The sequence below is a fragment of the Antechinus flavipes genome, chromosome 1, assembly GCF_016432865.1.
Source record: "Antechinus flavipes isolate AdamAnt ecotype Samford, QLD, Australia chromosome 1, AdamAnt_v2, whole genome shotgun sequence".
NCBI lineage: Eukaryota > Metazoa > Chordata > Mammalia > Dasyuromorphia > Dasyuridae > Antechinus > Antechinus flavipes.
Genome location: NC_067398.1, coordinates 292986171 through 293002900, shown reverse-complemented (window position 1 = coordinate 293002900; position 16730 = coordinate 292986171). Strand labels below are relative to the sequence as shown.

Here is a 16730-nt window from a genome sequence, read left to right as displayed (position 1 = left end):
GGCTTTTGTGCTGTTCTTCTTAATTGAGTTCTGCAAAATTGCTTGGAAATTTTTACTTTAGCTATAATTCTGAATGAGGTTAAGGAGTAGGTCTTGATGTATTTTGCAATCCTAAAGCTGCTGTTTTGGCTGCCAGATTTATTTATTAGTGATGGAATAAAAATATCAGAGGAAGTGGTTCTGTTTCCTTAAGTCTCCTGAGCAAAAGGGAATGTGAGGTTGATTCTCTTCTTCCTTACTTTGAGACCATTTATTTTCTAACCCTGTAATTTAGATTAGTAATTGAATATAATTTATAAAGGATTTGGAAGAAGTGCTCTAATCCAGGGAAAAAATAAAATTCTTTAAAATTACTACAGAACTAAAGATTCAAATCCTCTTGGCTGCACTCAACATGGAGGATTAGCTGTCAAAGTGATAGGAAACTGCAGAGAGTTTGTCTCCACTGCATATGAGGAAGAAATTATTTGTCCAGTAGAGCACATTGGTGTTGTAATTCTGAGTCAACACTGACATCTGTTCTCTGAGGGATTTGCCTAGCCTGGGCTTCTTTCAAATCTTGGAAAATAATCAGAATGGAGCAGTAGAGTACAAAAGAAAGATTTGGATTCAGAGGGACCAGAGTTCAGATGCTTACCATTTGTGTGATTCTAAACTTCCTGGGCCTCCAATTCTTCATCTCAATTGATGGGGGTATATGAGATACCCTGTAATATACTACTGATGATGGCAGGTAATAGATACTAGATAGAGTGCCAGGCCTGGGGTCAGGAAGACCTGAGTTCAGATGTGACCTCTAACACATCCAAGCTGTGTGATCCTGAGCAAGTCACTTAACCCTGTCTACCTAAATTTCCTCTTCTGTAAAATGAGCTGGAAATAAGAAAATGGCAAATCATTTCATTACTTTCCCAAGAAAACCTCAAATAGAATCACAAAGAATTGGACACAAATGAAATGACTGATTAATAACAGCAACAAGAGGTAACTTCCAGATATGATTTCACTGCTATAGGAAATTTCATTGATGAAGATTCCTCTACCAAATGCAGATTAAAAAAAAAAAAACTATCCTCCTACTTATTGCCTTCAGAGAATTTCTTCTGGCTTTAAGAAGTTGTGACCTTCAGGAACTCATTAATGCCTCTAGTAGAAAATACTCCTCAGCCTGGAATTTAAGACCCTCTGCCATCTTAATTCAACTAAACTTTCCAGCCATATTTCCCTTTGTTCCTTCTGATACACTATGTTTTCACCGAATTTGATATTTTGTTTCCTGACTTTATATATTCATACAAATCATCCTCCATATCTAGAATTCATCTCCTCATTTCTTCATTGAAGATCCCTGGTTTTCCTTTATGGCTCAATTCAGGTACTAACTCCCCTCTGAACATTTCCTGTTCCCCTATCCCTTAGGCATCTTCTCACTCTCTCTATCTTTTTGAATTACCTAGTATTGACTTCTTTGAGCACAAGATATATCCACCACTACTCCCTGCCCCCAGTAAAATGTGTACTCCTTTTGGGCAAGGATTATTCAAATTTTATCTTACCTGCATTGCTTAGCACATGTTATACATAACAGGTACTTAACATTAATTTAATTTATTGAATCAGATAAAATTTTCAATGAATGGATTATGTTATTAATCAATGTATTTATATTTTTTCTTCATATATTTTCTGAGTCAGATGTGGAGGTTCCTCAGATCACTTGTCCTAAAGACATTGAAGCCAAGACCCTAGAACAGCAAGACTCTGCTAATATTACTTGGGTTGTACCAACAGCAAAAGATAACTCTGGTGAAGAGGTAAGGTATGCATATAAATGGAGCCCTTTCCCATATGATTTTAAATCATCCAAGTTCTTTTATTTATCTAGTGTTTGCATAACATGCTTGTATCAATTAAATTTTGGTACATACCCTGAAAGAAAAATAATCTTTTTGAGTTGAGATTACAAATTTAAAACTTATGTCTCTTAGTGAATTTTTTATCTCATCTATCTGAAAGAATTGTTCTGGGAGCAGCTTACTGGTGCAATGGATAGAGTACTGGTCCTGGAGTCAGGAGGATCTGAATTTAAATCTAGCCTCAAACACTTAACACTTCCTAGCTGTATAACTCTGTGCAGGACACTTAACTCCAATTGCCTTGAAAAAAAAAATGAAAAAAAAACAACAGCAACAATAAAATAATACAATTTAAACAAAGGATTGTTCTACCTTTCTCTAAGATTATTTAACAAGGGAAGTTTTGCCAAAGTTTAAAAGTCTGAAAAGGGACCTTAAAGAGACTATCTGGTCAGAGGTTTGGATGATTTTAGAAATCCCCTCACTTAATCATTTGTAAAGAATGTAAAAACAAAAGTCATTTGGCATAGCTTTCTACATAAACACAGTATTTTACATGCAGTTGTGTGAAATGATCTGTCAGATGTTAGTTAACAATTAATCCATTAATTTAAATATCAAAAGAACTGTCTCTTGAATCTGTTCTGATAATATTCATATTTTAAAGGGTAAAAAGTCACGTTGCATTCATCTACAATTAAGTACATTTTCATTGTAAGTCAATCTACTTTTCAGGAAAGGGTTGGGGACTGTACCAAACACTCTGCTTTGAAATATGAATTGTGTGCATTCATCAATGGGTGTTCTGTTTTGTTTTGTTTAAATCAAATAAGAATTCAAATATGAAAGTAAGTTATAATAAGAAAAATATAGTCAGATGGGATATGGTTTGGAAGGTTAATTTTGTTCTTATTTTCTGTGTGATTTTTGAGATTATATATGTGTATATATGCATATATAGCATATGTATATAAATGCATATACATATGAATATGTATATATTTTTTTAAAACCTAATTCCTCATTTGCAAAACAAATATGATAAAGCTTAATAATTACTTGGAATAATAAGGATTTATCATAGATATCATCATCAGCTCTTAGTGAAAATATACCATATAAGTACAAAATGGAATTATTTCTCAAAATGGATGTTCTGACAAAATTTTAACAAGAATGTTTAGACAGTATTCATTCTTTTCATACTTCAAGTTTTAATGGAAATTAACAATAAATTTAAGGTGTGTTAAAACATATCTTTAAAGAATTCATTATATTATAAATGTTGAATTTAAATATGAAGGAAAAAACCTTACTTATTTCCAAAAGGTATCGATTCACGTTACTCCAGCTTTTTCACCACCTTACCTCTTTCCAATTGGAGAGGTTGTTATCACATATACAGCAGTTGACCAGTCCAGAAACCAGGCCCGTTGTACATTCAGTGTCAAGGTTATTGGTAAGTCCTCTTCAGAAATATTTGGAAAAAATTCTAAAAACAACCTAGAACCTTTTTTTTAATTTCTCTCTTTATCTTGTAGTAATAAATCCAAACTTTCCTGAAAATGAGATAAGCTATAGCATTCATTTATATCACAAGATGATGAAAATGTTTACTATTGCTCTCTGCTAGGTTGTCAAATATTATATGACTATCTTTTTATAAATGAAAATTTTTGATTTAAAGATTTAAAAAAAAATTCCTTGCTACAAAATGATAATAAAATTAAGATAGAAATGGATTACAGCTTTTGCTATCAATAGATAAAGTATAGGACAGTGGATAGAAAGAGTAAGGATGCTACTTGTGTGGCTTGGAACAAGTCTTTTAACATTTCAATCATCCAGGCAAGTTATAGAAAAGTTGATGATTTGCTTCAGAAGAGTGAATTCCCTTATGACAAATTTTCTATTTCCTATTGATTAATTCAATGGTCTGCCTTGACCACAACTTACACAAATAAAAAACCTGAAAATTTTTGTGAGCAATTTGTTCTTTATTACTTTATTGTTCCAAGGTTAGTTCTAGAATTTACATTTTCATTTAGGGCATGGAAAATACCTTGGCTTTGATTCATTTAAAAACAATGCATTGAAATTAGCTCATGTTTTCCATATGGAAAGAAGAAATGCTCCATAGTCATCATCCTGGAATGTTGATGAGTTTGCCTATGTTTGAATACATAGCTGGACACTGGCCCTCTTTAAGATGTAGAAACCTGTACAGATACAGATAGTACAATATCTGCACTAGTACAGATATTGCTATTGAAAGAACCTTGTAAAACAAGGTAGTCAGTTAAGCCAGTATTTCTGCTGATCTTAACCCAGTCTGACTTGATTAAGTGGTGGTCCCATTCACTGTTGTTAATTAGATAAAGGGGATCTAGTATCTTGAATTTGAATTTCATTTTTGAAATGTTAAACAAAATGGTTTTGTTGGTTGGGGGGGAGGGGAAGGATTTTTGAGCAGGGGGAAGAAAAGGATCTTTTTCATGGTTTTTTTTAATGGCACATTAAATAGGCTTTCTATAGAAGTATTAAAGGAAAACATAAACAAATAACACAGAAGATGAAAAGACCTAGAGGTGTCATGGTTGTGATAGTATGTCAATAGGGAAGTAGCCATGCCTGTTAAACCATGGATCCATCATAATCTCAGAGTATCAGCTTTGAAGTATTTCTGATAATCAATTGATTTTACTGTTTTTATGTGCCCCTGACTCATATTTGTTGAAAAAGTTTTAGGGACTTAAGGAACTTTGGAAACAGAAATCAGGGAAGGGGGAAGATAATTAGTAAACTAGGAAAGTATAAAAGATCACTTTCATTCATTTTGCTATTGATTGATTTAACTTGTTATTCATTAAATATTTTTATTTTGTTAATAGCTGAAATAGCAACCACTGGGAGGAGGTGAAATTATTATAAACATGCATGGTGTAACAAAGTTTAATTACATATTCATAAGGCCCAACTAATAGTGGTTTTTTAATTGGCATCTGCTCTTTGGTGAAGTTAATAAACTGAAGTCTGACATAAAAATTGTCAGTTATAAAGGTAAGGGATAAATGAAGAGCACTCACTTTAGATAAGAGGATTTGACTTTAGATCCTAGCTCTGATATTTATTACCTGTGTGTTTTCAGGCATATGACTGGAATCCTCTAATTTTCTCTTTTCTCATCCACAAAGCATGGATGATTGGACCAGTTGATCTCTAAGATCATGTCTAATCTCTAAGTCTTAAACTGCTGAGAAGCAACATAAAGAAAATTTTCATGTGGAGATACTCAAAAAGAATGGAACCCAGAGAAGTAGCAGCATCACTATTTCTAAGCAAAACTGTATGCCTGTTTGCCATTTATGTTTTAGAAAGGATTCTTGTTCAAATATTGGTAGATTTTGCAAGCTCTTTCAATTGCCTGTGCTTCTGTGACTCTAGGTACTGTCGAAGATGGAGGAAGAATTGTCAGACTAGAAAGGGACTGACAATAAGTAGCACTAAAATTTTATAAGCTGCTTCAGAATTACTGCGGGCCCATCCCCCTGCAAGCTATGCCAAAGCAATTGATGAATCAGAGAAACTGTCAGTGTATAATTTATCCCATCTGTAGAGAGTTTATGCCAAAGATTCCTATAATCCTGTAAAGAAAATGAAATATGGACCTTCCTCTTATACCCCCAATTTTTTCTCTTCACAAAAATTGTTAATCTAGTTATATCTTTATCTTCTCAAAAGAATAAAGGACCACAAGATATGTTTTAGGAAGCTATAAATTAGCCCGAGCAACTTGTATGTCATGGGTTTGATAGTTTAGAACTCTAGCAATTTGTGTGAAACAAAACACTGTCTCTTGAATCAAAATACCTGAGTTTAAATCTTTGCTCTATCCATGTGACATTTGGACAAGTTTATTATCATTTCTAGGTCTTAGTTTCCTGATCCCTAAGATATGAAGTTGGCCTGTTAGCTCTATTTAGCTCTAATTCTATGAGACCATGGTCCTATGAGCCCTTGATAATATGAACGTATGTCTGTACTCGAATAGTTATTTAGCTATTACAAAATATGAGGGGCACATAAATGGTAAAGTAGATAAAATGCTGCTCCTAGAATTAAATGAACCTGAATTCAAATCCGGCCCCAGACACTTACTAGTTGGGTGACTCTGGACAAGTCCCCTCACCCCAATTGTCTACATACCCATGTGCGTGCGCACACACATACCCATGCACACACACACACACACACACACACACACACAATCTAGGGGAAACCTTATATTACCTATCTCATAGAGTTGTTATAAAGAAAACTCTTTGTAAATTTTAAAGCTCTGTGTAAATATAATTTTGTTATTAATAGTGTTATCCTTATGTGTAGTGAATACTGCTATACCTATCCAATTACTTTCATTGGGTGACTTATATTTCTACCATTAAGGCAGGCTGCACTGCCAGTACCTATAGGTTCTCTCTTTTACAGCAGATACAATATGCCCATCATGTGGCTAAAATACCTACCACTACATACAAAGAGAAAAACAGAATCCACTGTGTGTGTGATGCTATAGAGATTCTATGTATGAGGCATGTGCAAGCTTCCATTCTTGTTTATGGCTATTCCACTCGCTGTTTAGTTCAGAGCCTGTGGATGGATAGCCCATTCAGTATTTAGTTTCTCTCTATGCTTTCATGTTCTTTAGATGTAGAACCGCCTGTCATTGATAGGTGCCGATCCCCACCTCCAATCCAAGGCCCCCAGAATGAGTATGCAGCAACCTGGGATGAGCCTCAGTTCTCAGACAATTCGGGTAAGTGAACCATCATCTGGCTTATAATTACAATACAGAATTGCTTTTCTTAGCATTGAAAACAAAAGTAGGAAATGGAAAATAAATGGCAATTGTTAAGAGTAAAAAACAACATTCCTCCCTAAAAAAGGGAAAATACTTTAATGTAGAAGACACCATAAAAACATTATATGAAGAAATGGGACTAGATGATCTCTAACACCTCCTTCCAGTCTGCCATTCTGTAATTTTTGTAATGACAACATTTTTTTAGGTAATACAATATGAATGCCTACTTGTAGCTAATGATCAGTGGACAGACAATAAATATTAAGTACCAACTATTTGCCAGGTAGTACTGGGTATACACAGACAAAAATGAAACAAAAATGGAAAAAAAGAAGATTACTCTCAATCAGGAGAAATATGTGAATAGCTAATCTAAAAGTCACTATTGGGTTCCAATCTGTCTAAAGGTTTAAGGAAATTCCCTAGAAGTGGTAGAAAAGCTGAGAGTTTCTATGTATCAATAAACATTGTCTATATCCTAGTGTAGATGTAACATAGGCTCCATCCTTTGGCAGGGAGTCCACATGCACTTAGGGGTATTTGAAAAAAAAGATCAAATAGAAAATATCTGAAATGAGTCATGAGGAAATGAGTCATGTCCAGAAACAGAGGTAAAGAAAGGGTGTATTCCAGGTACATGGTAGGTATAAGCAGGCTAGAAGGAAGCAGTCTAAAGATGTCATCAGAAAGTTGTTTGATTAGGAAAAAAAGGATGAGGGCTGGTCATGTAGCTTGAAAAGAAGATAACCAAGGCACAGACAAAACATGGAGCCCCCAGCATCAAGAGACTTAAAAAAAAAAAAAAAAAGGCTTCTAGCACCTTGAAGAGATCTCATCTCTTGTGGACAATTTAAGGAAGTACCTAAGTGCAGATTACAGTACATGAATAGACATTGTTGGATTGTAAAATGGAACATGGGAGAGAGTATATGTATAAATGAGATTATAGATTTATTGAATATGTAGTAGAGACATAGTGGACTTGAAATTTCAATTCTGTCTTTCAGTTACTAATTGTGTGACCTTGGGCAATTCATTAAACTCTCTTAGCCTCAATTCCTTATCTGTATAATGACTAAATGATTTCTCAAGTCCTTTCCAATATGAAATCTTGGAATTTCTGATCATTGATAATATTTGTCCATGCTAATTTCCAGAAACTAGTATATGATTGGGTAAGTTATTAAATATTTTAAAAAATATATACTCCTTAAAGGCAATGATTAGACAATAGACTTGTAATTTTCTCTTAAAAACAAAAATGCCTAATATAGTGTATATGTGCTAACCTGTAGTTAACACATATTCAGTGGAAAAAACAAGGAAGCAAAGAACATAACACAGTAATAAAATGAGTAAATATCCATTGTGTTAATGCTATGCATCATCCTCAAGTTATCATTAGGTCCTAAGCCCAATAAGAAAATATAGAGAGACAATATTTTTCATAGCTGGTTCATGGCTAGTAAATCCTAAAGTTTCCTACTCTCGCTCATCTTCATTGTTTCTAGGAACTTTACTTAGCATCACTAGAAGTCATTCCCCAGGAGATCTCTTTCCCCAAGGAAGGACCACAGTACGATATACAGCTACTGATCCATCTGGCAACAACAAGACATGTGAGATTTATATTGTCATCAAAGGTATGTATGTTTTTTAGAATTATGACCTGGTCCTCCAAGGTATCAAATCAACAAACATTTATTAAACACCTACTATGTGTCAGATACTTTGTAAACACTGAAGATGCCCCCCCCCAAAGAAAAGTTCCTACTTTCGAGGAACTTATTATAATCTAATAGGGAAAACAAAATTTAAGTGATATGTACCCAAAAAAATCTTATATAGAAAAGAAATTGGAAATAATCAACAGAGAAAAGACAATAGAAATAAGGTTTGGGACAATCTTCCTATAGAAGGGATTTTAACTGAGACTTAAAGGAAGTCATGAAAACAGAGATGGTGAGAAAGAGAGTTCCAAGCATGGGGGACAGCAAAAGTATCCAGCTTTTATGGAGTGTTATGTGCAAGAAACAGTGAAGAGGTCAATGTCTCTATATAGTATAGTACATGGGAAATAGTAAGGTATAGAAAAACAAAAATAGGACTAAATTATGAAAGGATTTTAAAGCACATAAAATTTACATATGATCCTGGAGGTACTGAGAGATACTGGAGCTTATTGAAAGGAAGAAAAAAATGATCATATCTGTGCTTTAGGAAGACCTATTTGTCAACTGAATGGAGTATGGACTGTATGTAGTTTGTTTTGGTGTCAGAGTTGCTTTTTCATCAGGAATGCCTAGAAGTCTTTTTTCATTAAATTTTAATTTTCCCCATAGGTTTGTACTCAGTTTTGTTAGGTAAATTATATTCTTGGTTGTAATCCTATCTTCTTTTCCTTCTGGAATATCATATTCTAAGCCTTTTGCTCCTTTATCATGGTAGCTGCTAGATCAAGTATGATGCTGACTGTTACAGTTTTTTTGAACATTTTCTGTCTGAATGCTTTCAGGATTTTCTTCTTAAATATTCCTAGAAGTTTTCATTTTGGGATCTCGTTCAGGAAGTGATCAGTGAATTATTTCAATTTCAATTTTCTGTTTTCTACCCTACTGGGGTAGTTTTCCTTTATAATTTCTTGAAATAGGATTTTAAGCACATACTTTTTCATGCCCATTTTTGAGCAAATATTCTAATTATTCTTAGATTATCTCTCTGAAATCTATTTTAAGTCAGTGTTTTTACATTGAAATAGTTCATATTTTCTTCTATTTTTTTCATTCTTTTGACTTTGTTTTACTGTTTTTGGATATCTTCTAGAGTCATTAATTTCTACTTATCCAGTTCTAATTTTTAAGAAGCTAGTTTCTTCAGTGAAGTTTTATTCTTCTTTTACAATTTGGACAATTCTGGTTTTTAAGGAGTTTTTTTTTCTTCAGTATTTTTTGTACCTCTTTTCCCAAGCTGTCTTCTTTCATAATTTTATTGTATTGCTCTCATTTCTGCCCATTTTTCTCTACTGTCCTTATTTTTATTTTTAAATTTATTTTTTCCTATTTTTTTAAAAAAAATCTCTATCATTTTTCTAAGAATCCTTTTGAGACTTGTATCTAATTTGCATTTTTCTTTGAGGCTTTGCTATATCTATTTTCACATTGTTGTCTTCTTCTAGGTTTGTGTCTTGATCTTTCCTGTCACTATAGTAGCTTTTTATGCTCAGGTTCCTTTTATTGTTGTTTGTTCATCTTCTTGACTTTGAACTATAATTTATCATTGGTCTTTGCTCACCTCTGGGTGAGGGAGGAAAACACAAAAACAGAAAAAGAGACAGGGAAAAGGTCTAAACTTCAGGCTTTTTTCTGTTTGTTTTACTGCTGTTTTCATAATTTGTTCTAGGGGTTCTGCAAGTTTTTAGTGTTTCTAAGGTGGTGTTATCCTCGGAAGAAATATCATCACTGTTATCCTGTTCTGCCCTCTGCTCCATTCCCAGAAAAGGTCTTTGATCCCTTGCAACCTCGAGCGTTGCTCTCTACTTTGAAACTGTGAACTGCCCAATTTCATAGGTTTAGTTCAATACCTAATCCCAGCACAGTGGTCCCTTTTAATCTTTTTTTGACCAGAGGCCTAATCCCCTTATCATCTTTGGGCAGCTCTTAAACTGCCAGTAGATACTGCTGTTGCTGTAATTGCTGCTACCTCCAATTTCACCCACATCTGGTGTCACTGTCACACTATACTTTCAGACACTATACCCCAGTGCAATAGATTTCTCCCTCCAATCTTCAAAGTTGTCCTGGGCTGGAAAAATATCTCACCTCAATATTTTATTGGTTATGCTACTCTGGAATTCCATTTGAGATGTTCGTATCTAAATTTCTAATATTCCTCCTCATCAGATCCCTTTCTTAACATTTCATCAAATATTTTCTCATGGAATTACAAGGTAGTAGTCTTATTCTTATTATCATGACCTTTACTTGATGTGGGGATGAATAGTGGTATTGACAGATCCTGAAAAACATATTTCTTTATTGTAGAGTTTTGTCCAGATTGTTTTCAGTTTTAATGAGGGATGGCAGAAGCAGCCTTACCAACCTAAGAATGCTTGTAGTTTTTCCTAAACATAAAAGCATACAACACTCAATTATTCATATTTAGGTACTTTTTAATTTTACAGAACATTTTTCTACTTTTATTTTTAAAAGTTCAATGTGAGCTTTTTTAAGGAGTAGTAGGAAAATAAGAAAACAAAATCCCTCTTTAAAAAGTTCAGACCTAGCATTTACACTTATACTTTGCAAACCTTAAAGTACCATATAAGGAGAAGTAAATAGAGGAATAATGATAGTGATACTTGTTTATTACTTTATTTTATAGAATGTTACCTGCTTGAGGATTAGGACTGTGTTTTTGTTTTTCTTTTTATCTCTAGCCACAGTTTTTGGCACATAGTAGGTGCTTAATATGCATTTATTGATATATATATCAAACTATATATATATATAATTAGAGTATTTTTTGTATAGGTTCTCCCTGTGAGATTCCATTCACTCCTGTTAATGGAGATTTCATATGTACCAATAACAGTGTTGGTATTAATTGCACACTAAGTTGCCTAGAAGGCTATGATTTTACGGAAGAATCTGCTGAAAAATATTACTGTGCCTATGAAGATGGAATCTGGAGACCCCCATATTCTACTGAATGGCCAGACTGTGCTGGTAAGTTTATATTGGATTAATTTCTCTTGTGATAAAAATATGTGTTTAGAATATTTAGAAATACGTATTTAAAGAAATTTAAAGAAATATGTATTTTCCCTAAGAACCAATTTTGATGAGTGTAAGGAAGAACTGGAGATCAAAGCCAAGACTGGAGATATAAAAGATGAGCCTTTAAGCTTTTTTATGCCAACTCTTTGGCATAATACACAGGAACTGCAATGAAGGATACTTTTAGTGTTACTTTTTACTTTTTTATAAATACATTTATTTTTAATGTTTTTCTCCATTGTAGTTGAGTATTTGCTTTGTGATAAATCTGCTTGCCTGTGTAATCCTGGACAAGTCACATAACCTTTCAATGCTCCCAGAAACTGTAAAACTATGAGTTCTGGAATGATTATCAATCTACATTAGTAATGGGATTAATTTTTTTTTTTTTTTTTTTTTTTTTTTTTTTTGCTTAGTGAAGGCTCAAAGTCTCTGGTAATAGTAATAAATGTGGGATACAATTTTCAAATTTCCCCTAAAGTATAGAGATGCTTCAATGTGTTTCCACTTCTAATCCCATTGCCACTAATGAAAGGGAATTCTATGCCGTTAAGGAACCTGCAGTTTACTCTAAAGGTCTCTGGCATTGAACCCATTACACTTTTGTTAAGGAAAAATTTTCTCCTTTCTCGAACAATGTACATGTGATTTTACTGGATTCAGAAAAGGGAATCCTTTTCATCTAGAAATGGGATACAATTTTTTCTTACACTCACACTAGATCCCTTGCCCCCACCTTCCAATCAGCTCTTCAGGAATGATTTACTAAAACTTAAAATTTGTGCTCCCATGTGAGGTTCTCTCAAAGGAGGAAATAGAAAGGTACTCAATGTACAATATACATCAGGATTTCCTACAAACAAAAAGAAGATATCACACACACACACAAAATACACAAGTATGTATTGACAGAAAAATAAATTAAACAAGCAGAAGATTATTGTTATGCACTGCTAGGAGGTCGATTCTAAAACATAACTTATAAAATAATTTGTAGGACAACTAGTTTCAAATTTCACCTCAGCTCTGTACTGTGTTTCTCAAAACCCACATCTTCTTATAATCTGTGCCATGAATTGGGTTCATTCTCAGGCCAGTGGTCATCTGCTTCAAGAACAATGAAGTACTTGTTAGGAATTCCTCCCAAACTGCAGCCAACCTCAACAGAAGAGCCAGTTTCATAGCCTCCTAAATATACAATATAGTCTCAAAGTCTAGATATAACCAGGATCAAGATTCATTCATTTAAGACAAATAAAGAACAGAAGAAGTGACCCCAAAGCCTGATCTTAAGATCAGGCTTGCCTAGACAGGTCATGCTGCCATGTATGCATAGTCATGGGACAAACAGAATTGCTTAATTTACTATAACCTCTCCCTTTCTGTCTAAATATACTTTAAATATAAATAAATGTTAGCAGATATAATAATATTGCTTTGAAATAAAATAAAATAATCTATTCTCTCTAGCATGTATAAATCCATTTCATCAATTGATACAACTTGATTCTTTGGGGTATTCTTAAATTCTATTCCTTTCTTAAGCAGATCATTATCTTTTTTGGTCATGGTTTCCTTATCTATCAAATGGGACCAAGAATCCATGTCTATGGTAATAAGAAAATCACTAGTGTTCTCCATAGAAGTGAGATATAAATTGAAATTTTTAATCTTAAATTTTCTCCTTTAGTTTTATACCACTCATTGCCTCATAAAGAGTAGCTTCAGTATTGCAGCTGAAGAATTCACCTCTGAATTACAGACTCATAGAATCCAAAGTTGGAAGAGATCTATACCTGGAAGCAGAAGTCCTATCTAAAATATTCTCAATAAGGAATAATCCAATCTTAACCTAAGATTGTATTTCTGTAATTTCCATTGTAGCCCAATTCCATTTTGGAATAGCTCCAATTAAAAAGAAATTTCTTATGTTAAGACAAAAAACACAACTTCCTTTTATTAGTAATTTTTCTGTCTTCTAAGGCCTATAGAACGTGTCCAGTCCTCTTCCAAAAAATTATTGGGTGGCATCTTTTTGAGTATATCTGCATAAAATTAGAAGGATAAGATTTTTTTCAATTCAGAAATTCCCAATCTGGAAAGAAGATTGTTTTACAAAGTCTTAGGGAAAATATTTTGCAATCCATTCTTAGTTTGTTAAATGATTCAAGGAGATATATTATGAAAAAACTACAGAGCTTTATTTATGGCAAATATTAGAAGTATTCATGACAGTGGGAGGTTGAAACTATCACGATTTGGGAATCAAATTCTTATCACTGAGTAACTCCAATTTAACTTTGCTCTTTGTTTATTTCTTAAGAAGCAGGAATGCTTCTTAAGTGGCATCTCTGGTTTTTGTAATGAACAATGTGAGAAATGAAGCATTAAGGTCAAGTCATTTTGCATAAACTTCTCTATATCAGAGGTCATTTGAAGTTAAAACCCTTCCATTACAAAATCGCTGACCAACAAAAACTGCTTTTCTCCCTACATTTTCTAGTAAATCGTTTTGCAAACCATGGATTCAAATCCTTTGAGATGCACTACAAAACAGCGTGCTGTGATAACAATGATCTCCTAAAAAACTTTTCTAAAGCTTTTGAGACAACTCTTGGTGAAATGGTAGGTTAGTAATACTCTTTTCTTTTTTCTTTTAGTTTTTTTTTTTTTTTTGGAAGGGTGTTATTGAGACATTTTTTCATAATAAAGTTTTCTGAGTTTTGCTTGGTAATATACATCTTGAATAATTACTGCCAGATTCTCTTTTTCTGGGTTGCCCTCTCTTCAATTGTGCTACCTGTCATTATGCATAAGTTTTATTCATGAATATTAAATTCCAGGAATTATCTTCACTCCACAGTCATTTGTTAAATGCCTGTTATGGGCTAGATCTTATGCTAGATACTGGAGATACAAAGAAAAAAATATATAGTTCTTGCCCTCCAAGCTTATATTCTGTTATAGATGAGAAAGAGACAACAATATGAAAATAGAAGAGTAAATACTGTATATATAAAATATATGCAGAGTAGTTTCCAAGGACAAAATTATAAGGGGACAGCAGCAACTAGAAGGATCAGAATAGGCTTCCTAGTGAAAGTGATATTTTATGAAATGGTTTTCTTAAAGATACATGCATTCTAAGTTTATTAATTAGTGTTGGAAGTTTGTGACAAAACTATTTTGTAATGTATTTTTTTTTTGTTATTGAAAAAAATGCTGTAATCTCTGAAGGATTTTGTTTGTTTTTCTCATGAAAATCAAGTGCCCAGACAGTCTGTAGGTCATAAGTTCTCATTTAAAACAATATCATTGATTCAGTATTAAAAAAAAAAAAAAAAAGAGGCAGGTAGTCTCTCTAAGGGCATCTGGATGGAATCGTGAATAGAGTGATAGACCTGAAATCAGAAAGATTCATCTTCCTGATTTCAAATCTGGCCTCAAATACTTAATAGCTGGTTGACCCTGGCCAAGTCACTTAACTCTACTTTAGTTTTCTTATCTGAAAAAATGAACTGGAAAAGGAAATCGCAAACAACTCCAGTATATCCAATAAAGAAAACATCAACTAGGGTCAAAAATAGTTAGACAAAAGTGAAATGACGTGAACAAAACAAAACTTTTTTGAACTATGTTCAAAAAAAGAGATGAAAGATTACTATCACTGTTGAATTTAAGAAGAAAAAGATCCACCAACAAAATCCTTGGAGACTAAATTAGTACCTACATGCAAATGAGAAGGCAATAACATAACTTTTAAAAATTCTGAACTTCACAGTAAACATTAGAAATTAAGTAACACAAACATTGATGGAATGCATTTTTTCCTTATCTCTGTTTCCTGGATTCCTTCGAGACTCAGCTTAAGTCCCATTTTCTACAGAGGTCCTTTCCTGTCATTCCCTACCATATCTCATTTTTCTTAATGCATCTTCCCTCTCAAAATTGCTTCCATTTTATCTTGTATATGGCTTACCATTACATAGATGTTTTTATGTTCACTTCTCCTATTAAAACGTGAATTCCTTACAAGCAGGGACTAGTTTGCCTTTCAATTGTATTCCCCCAGTGCCTGGCAAATAGGAAGCTCCTAATGAATATTTGTTGACTTTCCAATCCAGGTTTTGAAAGTATGTACAGAAACCACAAGCAGTAGGGATGGAAGAAGGAAAGGGGTTAATTGTTGTTTATCTCTCATTGCTCCAAGAAGATTAAATTGTAAGAAGTTGAATATATGATGCAAAGTATAAAGATATAGAAAAAGTAGTTTGATTTTTGAGATTGGATTTACAGCTTCTTCATTTGGGGTTTCTAGGTCCCATCATTTTGTAATGATGTTGATGACATTGACTGCAGACTGGAGAACCGGACACGAAAACACTGCCTAGAGTATAACTATGACTATGAAAATGGCTTTGCAATTGGTAACTAAACATTGTAATTTTGTGTCATCTATTCAATATCAACTTTTAGATATGATGCATATCAGGAAAAATATTGACAAAAAAGATATAATGTGTGATTCATTAAAAATATTTATTGAGTATAAAATTAGACAGTACAGTGATCATTAGGGACTGAAAATTACTATATAGTTTATCATTAAACAGATTCAATATTATTTAAAGCTCTTTAAGAAAGAAAAAATAAGCCACATAATTATCAAATTATGTTGGTTAGCATAAACAACTATTAGAAACTAAAATATAATCTCTTTGGACCTAAGATTAATTTTTTAACCCAAAGAAAGCATCCTTGAAAATATAACCTGAGTCTATGACTGTAATCCCTGTTACTAAGGAGACTGAGGCCAGCGGATCTCTTTTGAAGTCAGGAGTTCTGAGCTATAATAAACCTTTATCAAAATTTCAATTAAATTAGAATATTTTCTCTGAATGCAAATTTTCTTTTCTTTTTATGCTCTTTTGTTCTTTCTCTTTTACTTTTCCCCTTTGCTTCCCTTTCCTTTCTCTTTCTTCTTTCTTTCCTGCCTTCATTTGGCCTAAACTGATCAAGTGTCCACACAAAGTAATCTGATTCCAAAATAATGAACTTCTAACCTCAAAAGGAATGAGGGAATAGTTAATAGAATCTAGATGAATAAGGAAGAGTAAACTGGCCCAGGTTGGAAATAAGGCTAAGTAAAGTTGCCAAGTTGATCAACAATTTGTATCAGACCATCAGTGACTACTGCATTTTCAACCTGAGTGAGATAGGGAGACCTAACCTCAA

The 16730-nt window shown here is 33.3% G+C and overlaps 1 protein-coding gene across 1 annotated transcript in view; it reads left to right on the top strand.

Moving 5' to 3' along the window:
• Nucleotides 1-16730, top strand: part of SVEP1 (sushi, von Willebrand factor type A, EGF and pentraxin domain containing 1) — a 362611-nt gene that overhangs the window by 190273 nt on the left and 155608 nt on the right. The window contains exons 8-14 of the mRNA XM_051962558.1: nucleotides 1696-1814; nucleotides 3186-3315; nucleotides 6565-6672; nucleotides 8232-8363; nucleotides 11250-11444; nucleotides 13999-14120; nucleotides 15814-15922. Of these exons, the coding sequence (XP_051818518.1) occupies nucleotides 1696-1814; nucleotides 3186-3315; nucleotides 6565-6672; nucleotides 8232-8363; nucleotides 11250-11444; nucleotides 13999-14120; nucleotides 15814-15922 (915 nt within the window). The remainder of the gene's footprint in view (nucleotides 1-1695; nucleotides 1815-3185; nucleotides 3316-6564; nucleotides 6673-8231; nucleotides 8364-11249; nucleotides 11445-13998; nucleotides 14121-15813; nucleotides 15923-16730) is intronic.